Source organism: Cervus elaphus, chromosome 9, assembly GCF_910594005.1.
Source record: "Cervus elaphus chromosome 9, mCerEla1.1, whole genome shotgun sequence".
Lineage (NCBI taxonomy): Eukaryota > Metazoa > Chordata > Mammalia > Artiodactyla > Cervidae > Cervus > Cervus elaphus.
The window spans coordinates 81,635,687-81,649,670 of record NC_057823.1 but is presented as its reverse complement, the minus strand read 5'-3'; the positions used below and the strand labels follow the sequence as shown (position 1 = coordinate 81,649,670).

Genomic DNA, 13,984 nt, shown 5'->3' with positions numbered 1-13,984 from the left:
CACATCTCTTGAATTTTCTGTCTAGTTTAACCAGACAAACATATGGCCTTAATTTTTATTACCTGTCAAATATGAGATTTGTGTAGTTCTGTGATTCTGATCTCCTAGCTCTCTGGTCTTACATATCTTCTACATCTGCATTTTCATCTTAATGGATATTTTGTACAGTATGTGGGGGCAGGGTGGAGGGAAAAGATTAAGTATGTTGGGGAAATTCTGGTCACTGGAGGTGGAGAAAAGCCTGGACAAAAGTAAAGAGAAGAGGAATTGCAGGAAATGTGTGAGGAAAAAAATATTAGATTCTTAGTGGCTAGAACATAGCTTTGGCAAGCACAGAAGGCAGCAAAGCTGGAAAAAGAAAAATGGACCATGATGTGTTCAGGGCTTTGAATGCTGAAAATCTGGAATTATCATCTATGTGGAACAGAGTTGTGTTTTAGGATGATATTATATAAAATGGATACATAGAGAAACAATATTAGAGGAGTAGAGTAACGGGCCTTACAAAATGTTGTCAGAGTCTGAGGTAGAAGAGTGGAGAAAGGATGGAGGAGATAAAAATGGCACCCCTGTAATCAAAAATACCTGGTGATTGTTGGATTTGAGGATAAAGAAATGAAGGTGATTTCAGGTCTTTGAGACTAGTTTTCAGGTAAAGATATACCCACTTGAATGCAGATTCCAAAGAATAGCAAAGACAGATAAGAAGAACTTCTTCAATGAACAGTGCAAAGAAATAGAGGAAAACAATAGAATGGGAAAGATTAGAGCGCTCTTGGAAAGAGATTGGAAAAAAATGGAGATGTCAAGAGAACATTTCAAACAAGGATGGGCATGATAAAGGACAGAAACAGTAGGGACCTAACAGAACAAAAGAAAATTAAGAAGAGGTGGCAAGAATGCACAGAACTATATAAAAAAGGTCTTAATGACCCAGATAATTATGATGGTGTGGTTGCTCACCTAGAGCCAGATATCCTGAAGTGTGAAGTGGGCCTTAGGAAGCATGACTGCAAACAAAGTTAATAGAGATGACAGAATTCCAGCTGAGCTATTTCAAATCCTAAAAGATGATGCTGTTAAAGTGGTGCACTCACTATGTCAGCAAATTTTGAAAACTCAGCAGAGGCCACAGGACTGGAAAAGGTCAGTTTTCATCCCATTCCCAAAGAAGAGCATTGCCAAAGAATATTCAAGCTACCATATAATTGCAGTCATCTCACATCCTATTAATGTTATGCTCAAAATCCTTCAAGCTAGGCTTCAACAGTACAAAAACTGAGAACTTCCATATGTGCAAGCTGGGATTAGAAAAGGCAGAAGAACCAGAAGTCAAGTTGCCAACATTCATTGGATCATGGAGAGAGCAAGGGAATTCCAGAAAAACATTAGTTCTGCTTCATTGACTATTCTGAAGTCTTTGACTGTGTGGATCACAACAAACTGTGGAAAAATCTTAAAGAGATGGGAATACCAGATCACCTTACACCTGTCTCCTTAGAAACCGGTATGCAGATCAAGAAGCAACAGTTAGAACTGGACATGGAATTATGGACTGGTTAAAAATTGGGAAAAGAGTACAATCATGCTGTATATTGTCACCCTGCCTATTTAACTTATATGCAGGGTACATCCTGCCAAATGCTGGGCTGCATGACTCACAAGCTGGAATCAAGATTGCCAGGAGAAATACCAACAACCTCAGATATGCAGATAATACCACTCTAATTGAAGAAAGCAAAGAGGAACTAAAGAGTCTCTTGATGAAGGTGAAAGAAGAGAGTGAAAAAGCTGGCTTAAAACTCAGCTTTCAAAAAACTAAGATCATGGCATCCAGTCCCATCATTTCATGGCAAATAGAAGGTGGGAAAGTGGAAACAGTGACAGATTTTATTTTCTTGGGCTCCAAAATCACTGCAGACAGTGACTGTAGCCATGAAATTAAAAGACTCTTGCTCCTTGGAAGAAAAGCTATGACAAACCTAGACAGCATGTTTAAAAGCAGAGACATCACTTTGCCAACAAAGGTCCATATAATCAAAACTATAAAAGCTTTTCCAGTAGTCATATACGGATGTATATGCTCAGCCCGTAAAAAGGGCTGAGCACCAAAGAGTTAACGCTTTTGGATTATGGTGTTGGAGAAGACTTTTGAGAGTCCTTTGGACTGCAAGGAGATCAAACCAGTCAATCCTAAAAGAAATCAACCCTGAGTATTCATTGGAAGGACTGATGCTGAAGCTCCAATATTCTGGTCACCTGATGCAAAGAGTCACTGGAAAAGCCCCTGATACTGGGAAAGATTGAAGGCTGAAGGAGAAGGGGGTAGCAGAGGATGAGATGGTTAGAGAGCATCACCAACTCAATGGGCATGAATTTGAGCAAACTCTGGAAGATAGTGAACAGAGGAACCTGGCATGCTGCAGTCCATGGGTTCACAAAGAGTTGGATATGATGTAGCAACCCAGCAACAACATCAAGGAGGATGGGAGTACCACAGAGTGAAATAAGGACATAGGGGAAAATGCAGGCTTAGTGGGTAGGCAGTGAGCTTTGTTCTTGGAATGTTAAATTTCAAGAATTCGTAAAGTACCACCTTTGATTCTTCTACAATGCCTAATGTGTGTTTCAGTAATTGTGCTTAATGCATTATAATTTGAATCTATAACGTTCAACCTCTGCTGAGTCCCCACTGATGTGTGACCAGCAGTTTTTTATTTTTCCTTAGTCACATGCCCTTCCTACATTCCTTGTCTTGGCCCCTTTTCTATCAGCTAAACGTGTCTCTTATTTTATGGTGGAAAAAAAAAAATAAGTAAACATTAGACTCACATTTCTTCAAATTCTATACTTCAGTATTATCAGACCAGACCTTGAATCATATTTCTTTCCTCTTGTCTTAGTAATGTTCTTCTCAATGCTAGCCATTTGGTCTGGTCTCTTTATCCCACCTCTTAATGTTTCTACATATCTTGCTGTTTCATTTTTTAAAGGAGTCTTCATCTATCCCTTTCCATTGGCTGGAACTTTCCCTAACAGTGTGCCAATTAACAAATCCCTGGACAACCTTAAAACCCCCAGTCTTTCTCTCTTCTGGAGTTGGAAGGGATAACTAAGAGACGACTTCTCTCAACCCTTCATCAGTGTCAAACCACAGTCCTGCGTCTCCCACGCTGACTCTGTCACCACCATTCTACTGGGCCATGAATTCCTTGATATTCGTCCTTTTCATTCCTGTGCAGTAGTGTGATGCCAGAAATATAGCAGGTGATGGACGAAAATTGATTAAACTTCTCAACTGTTTCAGTTCCTTTGAAAAGTACTTGAAGGTTACTAGTGATCTTCCACTTACCAAAACTAAGGACTTATTTTCTGTCATCATACCTGAACTTTGAAATATTCGACACCTTGGTTTTGTTTTAAATGTCTGTTAATTTTTTTTCTTCATTTAAGTAATGTTTTCTTCCATATTTGTACTAGCATATTCCTTTGTATTATTTCTTCTTAGGCGTGTCACAGAAACGTTGAAAGACAAGCCCAGTAAGGCTCAAAAGCAATCCCAGTGTACGCATTTCCTAGCCAACCTGCTCCCCGCTTCTTGCTTCTTAAAAGTCTACCTTGACATTTTATAGAATATTTTCTCCAGGTTTTCCTCCAGTCACATTATCTACCCTTTTTTAAAGTCAGTTTATTTTTTAATTGAAGGATACTGTGCAGAATGTTGTTGTTTTCTGTCAAACCTCAGCATGAATCAGCCATAGGTATACATATATCCCCTCCCTTTTGAAGCTCCCTCCCATCTCCCTCCCCATCCTACCCCTCCCTCCAGGTTGATACAGGGCCCCTGTTTGAGTTTCCTGAGCCAGACAGCAAATTCCCCTTGGCTATCTATTTTACATATGGTAATGTAACTTTCCATGTTATTCTCTCCATACATCTCACCCTCTCCTCCTCTCTCCCCATGTCCTTAAGTCTGTTCTCTATGTCTCCTTCTCCATTGCTGCCCTGCAAATAAATTCTTTGGTACCATCTTTCTAGATTCCATGTATATGCATTAGTATACCATTATCTACCCTTTTTTAATTGGTAATGTTCTTTAATTCCAATCTTGGGCTTTTTTTCAGTTTAATGTTTTCAACTAACACTAAACATAATCAAATCCTATATTAAGTATTGTGCATAGCACACAATGGGGATTTATTTAATTGAAACTTTACCTGTAGTCCTGATCTCGAATGAGTTCTTAACCACTATTTCTAAATATCTGTTGATCAGTTCTAACTCAGTGTCTACTAGAGCTTTTGAATACATCAGACATTCCCCAAACTTGTCCCCTGCTTCCTAAATTCCTTTTATGTGAATTAGTAGCACCGTCAACCACCCAGTCAGCATGTTGGAAACCTAGGAGTTTCCTTAACTTCTCACCCAGTTTGTCCCCAAGCCCTGCAGAGTACATTTGCAAAGAGCCTGTCAAATTCTCTTATCCCTACTTATCTTAATCAGCATTGCCTAGAACACTTTTTATCATCTCTTGCCTAGACTTTTTGCAATATTCTTCTAACTTGTCTTCTTGCTCCATCATGCCTGTAGAGTTATCTTACTAAAACACATAAATTTGAACATGTCTCTCAAAACCTGCTGTTTCCAACAGCATAAATTTAGTCTGACCATGTAGCCTCATCATTTACTGCAATCACCTTTAAGTCCCACACTGCAACAACTGTAAAATTACATACCATTTCCCTAATAAACTGTGTAGTACTTTCACATTTCTTTATTAAATGCTGATCCTTCTCTTTGTCCTTGTAATGGACCCCCACTCTAAGTACCAGCTTCCCAGCTCAAATACATCTTCCGTACCCACATAGTACTGCTACTATCATTGTTGTATTTAGTTTCTCAGACTAGGCTGATGGACACTGCTGTTATTTACAAGAGTTCAAATTCCATAAAGTGCTAGGGATAAGAGCCCAAATGCTCCTTTTTTCTGAATGAAGGTAAGGACTATGAGGTAGAAAACAGTGAGTCCAGGAGTTTGACAGGGCCAAAATGGAAAGAAATTGAACTGGAGCGGGTAACAAACTTTTTAAAGTATTTTTAAATGTTTATTATATTTAATGGTGTTTGAAGAAACCATGAAGAGGGAGAAGTTAGAACTTAGGAGAATTGGATGTTCAAGAGGGGCTAACTTTGGAAATAAAGACTTCTTTTCCCCTTACCTGAGATGAATGAATGAAATTTTAAATCTCTAAATAATGAAGTGTTCAGTTGACGATGAAGGCATAGCAAGAATTTGATGGCTTTAATGCATGCCCAAAGGACAAAGTAGTAACTCAGGATAACTCACCAATAAGGGCCAGTTCAAAAAAGTCAGTTGTTATAAATTCAGGAACTTTGTCAGCTGACTGTTAAAATCATTGGTAGCTTGAAATCTGCCTTATAGGAATATTTACACAGCATAAATTGGCATATACTACAGATTGGGAGTTTTCCCCTCAAGTTTACTGGCACACCTCTAGAATACTCTGGGGCTTCCATAACAGCTGAGCCAAAATGCTTCCAGATGTTAGTGAAAACTAGGCTGAAGCTGGAGAACATGATCATGTGTTGGGCCTTGTCAACCCTGTTTTGTGTTCCTTGCCAGGCACTCTCTACTATAAAACAGAAAAGTTGGCTAGAGGATGATCAAAGAGTTGGGAATTAACAAAGTAGACTTCAGGATAATGAATTTACGATATTAGAGAGAGAAAGAAGATGCTGGAATTGTGGTGGGATAAGATTCTGGTTAGAATATAGAATGTTGTTTTTGAATGTCATGAAGAACAAGAAAGATGTCAAGTCAGGAAAGTTATTTAGATCTTAGATCTCTGCGCAAAAACTTTTAGGATGTAGTCATGCTCATATATGGAAAAAAACTGGGCTGGGGGGAAGGATGTGGGGAGGGTATTTCTGTCAAGTAAAGGCAGTGGGTGTGTATTCTTAACATCTAAAGAGTGGTTTTTTTAGTCGCTAAGTCATGTCTGACTCTTGTGTGACTCCATGGACTGTAGCCCGCCAGTCTCCCATGGACACATGGGATTCTCAAGGCAAGAATATTGGAGTTGTTAGATCATATCTTGAAGTTGGTTAAGGATGACAGTAGGCAACAGAGACAGAAGAACATGAACTTGATGTTCAAGTTGTAAGGAGATGAAAACCAGAGCCAGCAGATAAGTTGGTGATTTGCAGACAGCAGGTACACATATTTAAAATAATTAGCAGAGGATGGATGATTGATCACGAACTGCAAAAGACCCAAGAGGGCAAAGCTGTATTCATTCACCTAGTCGAGTAAATGTACAGTGCCATAGCGATCCTGATGCTCACAGACATAATCCTCACCACTCACCATGCTGAGCACTCCAGTGACGGCCGTGTGCGGTGCTGAGTTACACAGTAAGTGGCCCAAGCAGAGGCTCAGACGCCTGTGGCCTGGGCTTAAAGCCGAGCAAGGACGCCAAACAATGAGGAGAGGGTTTTCAAATAACTGAATATTAAAATCATTAGAAAAAGTATAGCTTTATTGTCTTTCTGCTTTATGCTTTCATATTATTTTTATGTTTAATTAGACGGGAGGTATTGATGCAGAGGGAGCATTTAGGTACAGGCAGTATAATCTTTTCACCATTCTTAAGGTCCTATTTTGGCCCTGGCTGTCTTACTCCAAGAAGATAGTAATTTACTGGCTTTTTTCAGAATAAGGCAAAAATATCTCTTCTGGATGTGCAGAAGATGAAAGATGTAAGCTAGGGAGCTTGTGTTAAAAAAAGAATATTTGGATCAACTTCTCTATTAATATCCACACTTCAGGAGTTATTTTTAAATATTTGTTTTCAGTTTTCATAAATTTTCATAGCAATGTCATATTAATACCTTCTAACCTCTAGAGAAGAGCTTGGTTAAGAGCTTGATTTGAAGGGAACGAAGGAATATGTTACCCATATTTGATCCCCACAAATTAGTAGTGCTCATAGACTTAAATTAGCAAAATATTTTGCATTCATTATATTGTTTTCTCTGAAGCTAGTTAGAAAGGAAAAGGGGAAACAGTGAAGTTTATATATCAAGTATTGACCCATACTGCGTGAATATAGTAGCCTGAAACCTGTCTCTAAAAAAATAATGTATCCCAGATGCACATAAATTAGAAATTGCATCTGTAAAGTCTACTAATTTGAAGAATTCTGGTTTCTGGTTTTTAGCTGCACAGATATATATCTTTCTAATAATAGAGTAAGTATCACTAGTATCAAGCAGTGAGTACAACTGCCCTGAAAGCAATATAACTTGAAACTGTAATTCTGTCTAAATTCTTCTTGACTAATATCCTTTCCCTTTTTTAATAAATTCAAGATAGTTCTGCATTTTATTCAGTTTTCTAGCACTCAGACATATATAAATGCTTTTATCCTTTATTATCCTTTGTGATAAATTTTAGAACTTGATAAAAGTTAGAAAACAGGTTCATTTTAGGTCAGTCTCCTTACTGCCACACGAATCAGAATATGTCTGTTTTTTCTTCTGTTCATGTTCCAGATACCATACTCCTCAGCATCTCCTGGGAATTATGTAGTAAGTACATTTGGGTTTTGTTTGCTCATAAGAATTGATGTTACGTTTTATTTGGGCAATGAAATAGTTGTCCAGATGTTAAGAAGAGCCCCTGTGTATTGGCCAAGAAGTGAACATCTGATTTGTATTGAGTTGTTTCGTCTGCCAACCTCAGTACATATGTTGATGTTCATTAGTGAAGCAGTTATCAATCTGGCCAAAATTGCCCTGAGTACTGTGTTTTACTTCAGCATATGTTTCTGTAAGCCAGTACAATACCCTGTCCAATCATGAAGAAGCACCCCCAGTTACACAATGATATGCTTGAATTTGCAGTTCTTCATAATCTACACTCCTGCACCACCCCGTTGCCATACACAGAGTCTAAGAAGACATTAAAGTTTCTCCCAATCACAAAGAGAATCCAATAGTAGAATAATGACTAGTAATTTGGGAGAGAGGTGTTAATTTTGATTGTTAGAAATCGAGAGCACTTATCATTTTGTACATGTTAAAAATTTCCAATGATTTATATCTGTTGAATCAGCAGTTTTTACATGATCTCTTGAACTTACAAATGACCTTTTAACCATCATCACATTATAACCCTTGCTGCATCTAAAGGCCATCACAGGAGATAATTTGTTATACTGTTTAGCAGAGAAGCAGGAATAAAGGGTAAAACGGAAAATCTTTCCCAAGGAAATTTTCATAGGCAGTGGTTAACCAGAGTAGGAAAAAAGAGTACTTTGGAAGATCAATATCAATTGATCAGTTTTACTTTCCATGGAAACAGTGTTCTGTGAGCACAGTGAAAAACACACAGTTTTGGACCTGTGAACTTAGTGCTCAGAATTCCCTTAAGTTATAGAAACTAAGAAAGTAACTTTTTTCATGTTCTCCATGAAACCAAAATGAAAGTTAAAAAGTTTGGGTACAACCTATTTATTCTTAAAGTCAATTAAAAATAAGCTTCATATATAGTTTTATGAAATTATAAATTTGACTTATTTAAAAGTAAATTTAAGCTGTTTAGTAAATAGCAATACATGTATTATTTGGAATAATTAGTGGACTATGTCTGTGCACTCAGAATGAAACAAAAATCCAGCTGTTTAAGGGTTAATTTGACTATGTCCCTCTGAAAATTCTAAAACTCATTGCCTGAATTATCCATTTTGATTGTGTGAATAACTGAATTAACCTTTCAAATTGATTGTGTACCTACAGCCTTAGGAACCCTCTACATTAGTTAGCATTACCTCTTATTTCTAATTGATGTGATGGCTGAAGGTACAGTGCATCAGAGATGTTGTAGTTGAGACTGACAGAAGAAATAGCATCAATATATTTTTAAAATATATATTTTGGTTTTCAATTGCCTATAAAAACCAATGATACAAAATATAAGAAAATTACAGTAAACTAAATTATAAATACAAATACACATGAATTATTTCTATTTTATGGATTCGTAAGGGCCCTCTTAAATCGTTTCTCCTTAACCTCATTATACCTGATGTGATTAAGTCATGAATTATAAATCAGTGTTACAGGCTCACTGTTTTGAGAAACTTGTCAAAACAATCTCAGTATATTTAAGCTAAATTATATTTTGCATAACAGTGAAAAGATTGTGCATTCAAAAAAAGTAAATTATGGAGAAAATATATTGCCTCTGCTGTTTTCAAATTGGATTGTTATAAAGTCTAACTTCTGTTTTTCCTTATATTGTTAAATGCGATGCCTTATTTTCATTGACATTTTGTGTACTTATTTAGGGTCCTCCCGGAGGTGGAGGGCCACCAGGAACACCCATCATGCCTAGTCCAGCAGGTACTGTAATTGAATGAGCCACACGGGTATTTCTCAGAGTAAAATAATAGAGTACAGAAACTGTTATGAGGGAAGGTTAGTAGTATCCTTTATCTCGTTGGCGGTTTCACAAGTTGAGTAGAGGTAGCAAGGAGGAGGAAATAGTGCTCTTCAGTAACTATTTTCCAATTACTTTAAGCATTTAGAACACTTCTGTTGTATAGGTAACAGATTTAACTAGAATGAAAACTGTGTTGATCTGTATGAATTGCCCAATAATTTTATCTGACTAGAAATTTGCTTGAAACTGTGGAAAAGATCCAAATCTCACAGCTTGAGAAAATTTCTGCACAAGTAACACATGAAATACACGGACCTACCAGGTTTAATACAGCAAATCAGACTCCTTGTATCTAGCATCTAAGATACATGTGGATGTGCTATCAATATCATTTATCCTACACATCTGTAGGTATTTATTAGTTAGCTAATCCACTATGTAATGGGGGAAGTTGTTTAATCTTTTAAACTAAAATACTTCAGTATTCCTAGAATCATGTAATATGATTATTTTAAATGCCTCTCTCCTTTGAGCCTTTAATACAGACTAGTGAATGTATTGTGTCTTGAGGCCCCTAGTGATATTAATAGTACAGCCCTCTTAGAAATGCCTGGCAGCATGTAGCAAGAGCTACGAAAAAGTTCACACCATTTGACTCCATAATCCTACTACTAGAAATGATTTGTGGTATAACCCAAGAATCATGTACAGTGATGCTCATCTGATATAGCCAGCAGTGGACTAGAAACAACTTTCATGCCTAATCCAATTTTAGTGATATTTTTAAATTTTTATGTTTTATGAACTAAAACTTTAGCCATTAAGATTACTGTCAAAGAACTGTTAATGACACAGAAATAAATGTTCATGATTTAGTACAATGTGATCGCAATATTATTTTTAAATACATTACACTGAAATCTACAAAGTAGATAAGAAATAGACTATCAGTTTTAACTTCTCGGTAATGAAATATGTGGGAAATTTTTATAATTAGAAAACAATTTTTATTATGTTGCACTCAAATTCATATCTTATGAATTTGTTGAAATCTAAGATATATAGAACTTTGAAATTAAGTATCACTAATCACACCAATAAGTATTTTTAAGTTTTGAAACCTTAATTTAGAAAAAGCAGAAATTTGATTGGTTCAGAATTTTACTTTGCTTCACTAACTCTTTGGAATGAATCATAAATATTTCATAGATCTCTGTCCTCAGAACATCTTCAGTGAAGTGAAACAGAATTCATTGAAGATAGAATTATATGAATTGAACATCTTGCCCACGTTTGCATTCCTTTTGGTGAAGTTAAGGTTTAATTTATGAAGGTAGCATATGATTAACAAATATTTCACTTGCAGTACTCAAAGAAAATTTTTGGAGTGACACTAAACTTCGCAGGTGATAAGTAATCTGATCAATTCTTCCTTTCAAGCCAAAAATTGCCACCAGTATTGCTGGCTTTTCTGCATGCTCTTTCATGTACTCATTCTTTATCAGTCAGTGCTCTAATATGAAGCCAGTATGCCCCGGCCTCCAAAAATAGGTGCCAGAATATCTATAGTTTTTTTGTATATAAAAAGAAATCAGACATTTTCTAAAAAATACCAAACTTATTCCCTCAATGTTTTTTCATTTTCAGATGAAATTCTTTTGATTGGTCTTAAAAGCAATGAATTTTCTTTCTGCATATTTTAAAATATACAGTCCATTTTCCTTTCAAATTAATTACTAAAATTAGTAAGACTAATAAAGGTGAAAAGCCATTTGAAGTTTTCCTATGTTTAAAAAGCAAACCCAGCTTTTCTGAAAGATAAGATTTTATGGGATAGAGTTTATGCCATGAGTTGAATCTAAGTTAGCAGATATTTATTGTCTATAGTATACAATATGAGCAAGACATGGCCCCTTTCCAACCTAATTTGAAGCTGGAGGGAAGAATAAGACAAAATATTAACTATAATGCAAAGCATAATTCAGTGGTGGAGGAGCACTCACACACTTTTAAGTATCAGGGGAAGTAAAACTTCTTGGAAGAGAGGTATCATCGGCAGTAGGCCTTGAAGAATGAGAGTGTAATCTCAGTAAGTGGAGACTGGGTAGCAAAAACACTTGGAGGAAAAAGAACAAAAATAAGGTGATGGAAAAGGATACACATATGCAGGAAAGAAAAAGTAACCTGAGTTGACAAGCGTATAGTATACATAAAAATTTAAGAATACTTAAGGCCACAAAAGTAGATTAGGAGCTTACTTAGTATAAACAGAGGTCAGCCAGAGGTGGGCATTTCAACTTTCTTAATAATACGATGTGTTAATCTAGATGTAAAAAATAATACTTAGGATTATGGATCACTGTTTATAAACAAAGAATAAATGGTATCTTACTCTAAAATAATAAATTGATGTGTAATAATCACAAAATAAGAGGAAAAGTAATTGCCCATTTCTCACTCTACAGTTATTGCCATAAGAATGATTTTTATCTTCTGCCTTAAATCAGTGTAAAATAACTTTTTCAAAGTAGAGGCCTACAATATTTTATTTAAGAGAACTATATAATTGTGGGAAAATAGAAAAACATTTTATAACTAATAGTTTCTAAATATAAAATATTAAGCGTTTCACTCTAGGCTATACATTAGAAATACCTATACTCAGAGACTTAATTAGGACTAGTATAGACATGAAATGTAAAATGTTACATGTATTTATATGGATATACACTACAGTTACTTTTATTATAATGAATCAAAAATAAAATGACTGAAAAAAATTTTATTGGAAGTTGTACTGGTGAAAGCTGGCTTTTACTTCAAGCAAGAGAATTTTCATTCCAGTTGTATCATCTTGTTCTAATCTCTTTCTTTGGGAAGTAAGACAGGATATTCCACCAGCTTTTATTATTAGCTAAATAAATTTTTTAAATTGGTCTATTAAGAAACATTAATAAATAATAACTAAAAATTTGCTAAATCTGAATTTTAAGAGATTCTTGTTATAGGTATTCATATAAATTGCTTAGAGAAGTCAAAGAGTTTCATGTTTTTAAAGAAGGAAAAGTTTACTCTAATTTTTTAGCCTTTAAAGTGATATTCCTTTTGACCTGAACTATTCAAATGATTATTCCTAATATATTAAGTAAATATTCCTAATTTATGACCTCAGAATGATAATTTCTGGGTCAGAAAATGATTACAGATACTGGTTTCTGAACATCAGTAATGACTATGTCAAGTGGTACAGCTATTAATATATATAGGTATCCAGATCATCTTTGATTATTATTTTGTGATGACTTGGGCATAAATTATAATGAAAGATATTAAATCAATAATATTTTGTTTCAGATTCAACCAACTCTGGAGACAACATGTATACTTTAATGAATGCAGTACCTCCAGGACCTAACAGGCCTAATGTAACTATGCCTTTTTTAAAAATTTTTGGAATGTATTTGAAGACTCAGTCTCTAAGTACATTTCTTTTCCTTGATACTGGCTTTGTATTTTATTATCCAGGACCTTACTGGATATCAAAATATCAGATTCTGTGTTCTGGGTTGGAAAAAACATTATATATAACATACATAACAAGAGATTTAATATTAGTATAATGTAAATGTAAAATGGAACTTAGTTATAAAATGTTGGTATGTGGTCTTATTTTGAGTATCTAATAATTTATATTGACTATTTGAAGATGACAGGTAATGTGTAATCATTTATGATCACCTCATTTTGCACATCATTAATTTATTCAGGTGGCTGTGTTTTTTTCCTGATAAACTCAAAACTAAATTAGGAAGTTGAATATGCTTGTTTTTCTTTAAATTTTTGAAATCTGGAGTTTAAATATAGAACTGAAGCAGTTCTACAGAAAGAATTTGGGCATTTTTAATAAGGCATATGGTTGTGATTTTTCTACAAACGCTTACAGAAAAATGGTATTGGTCTATGAAACCTACATGTTAACAAAATATATTTATAACAATACAGTTAATATATATATATGAACAAAAGGTAGCTCAAATTAAAGAAAAATCAAAACATGTATAAAGAATTCCCCAAAGTATACCAAAAACTGGAGATGAAATATTATAATTGAGCTTCCTATCAGTGAGGACAACAAAGGGAAACTTTAAGTTGTCCAGTGGGGTATGGTACTTGAAATGTGGCTAGTCCAAACTGAGATGTTCTGCAAGTATGAAACACACCCTGGATTTTGAGGACTTTTACGAAAAAATATCTCGTTAAAATTTTGTATTGATTATTTTCAAATGATAATTTTACATAACTAAATAAAATTATTAAAATTAACTTTACCTGTTTACTTTTTAAAGATGGCTGCTACTAAATCCAAGTTTACTTACATAGTTCACACTTGAACTTTACATATTTTATTTCTATTAAGCAGCACTGTCTTCAATTACCAGTATTCCCTTTATATAATCAAATAAATTCTTTTTCAGAAAAAAAAAAAAAACCAATTTCCTGTCAGTAATGTCTAAAAGG

At 35.0% G+C, this 13,984-nt stretch overlaps 1 protein-coding gene across 4 annotated transcripts in view; it reads left to right on the top strand.

Annotated features, from left to right (window-relative positions):
• Positions 1-13,984, top strand: part of SSBP2 (single stranded DNA binding protein 2) — a 297,868-nt gene that overhangs the window by 263,897 nt on the left and 19,987 nt on the right. For all 4 annotated transcript variants that reach the window (XM_043913530.1, XM_043913528.1, XM_043913531.1 and 1 more), the window contains 3 exons: positions 7,576-7,611; positions 9,372-9,426; positions 12,821-12,891. In XM_043913530.1, the coding sequence (XP_043769465.1) occupies positions 7,576-7,611; positions 9,372-9,426; positions 12,821-12,891 (162 nt within the window). The remainder of the gene's footprint in view (positions 1-7,575; positions 7,612-9,371; positions 9,427-12,820; positions 12,892-13,984) is intronic.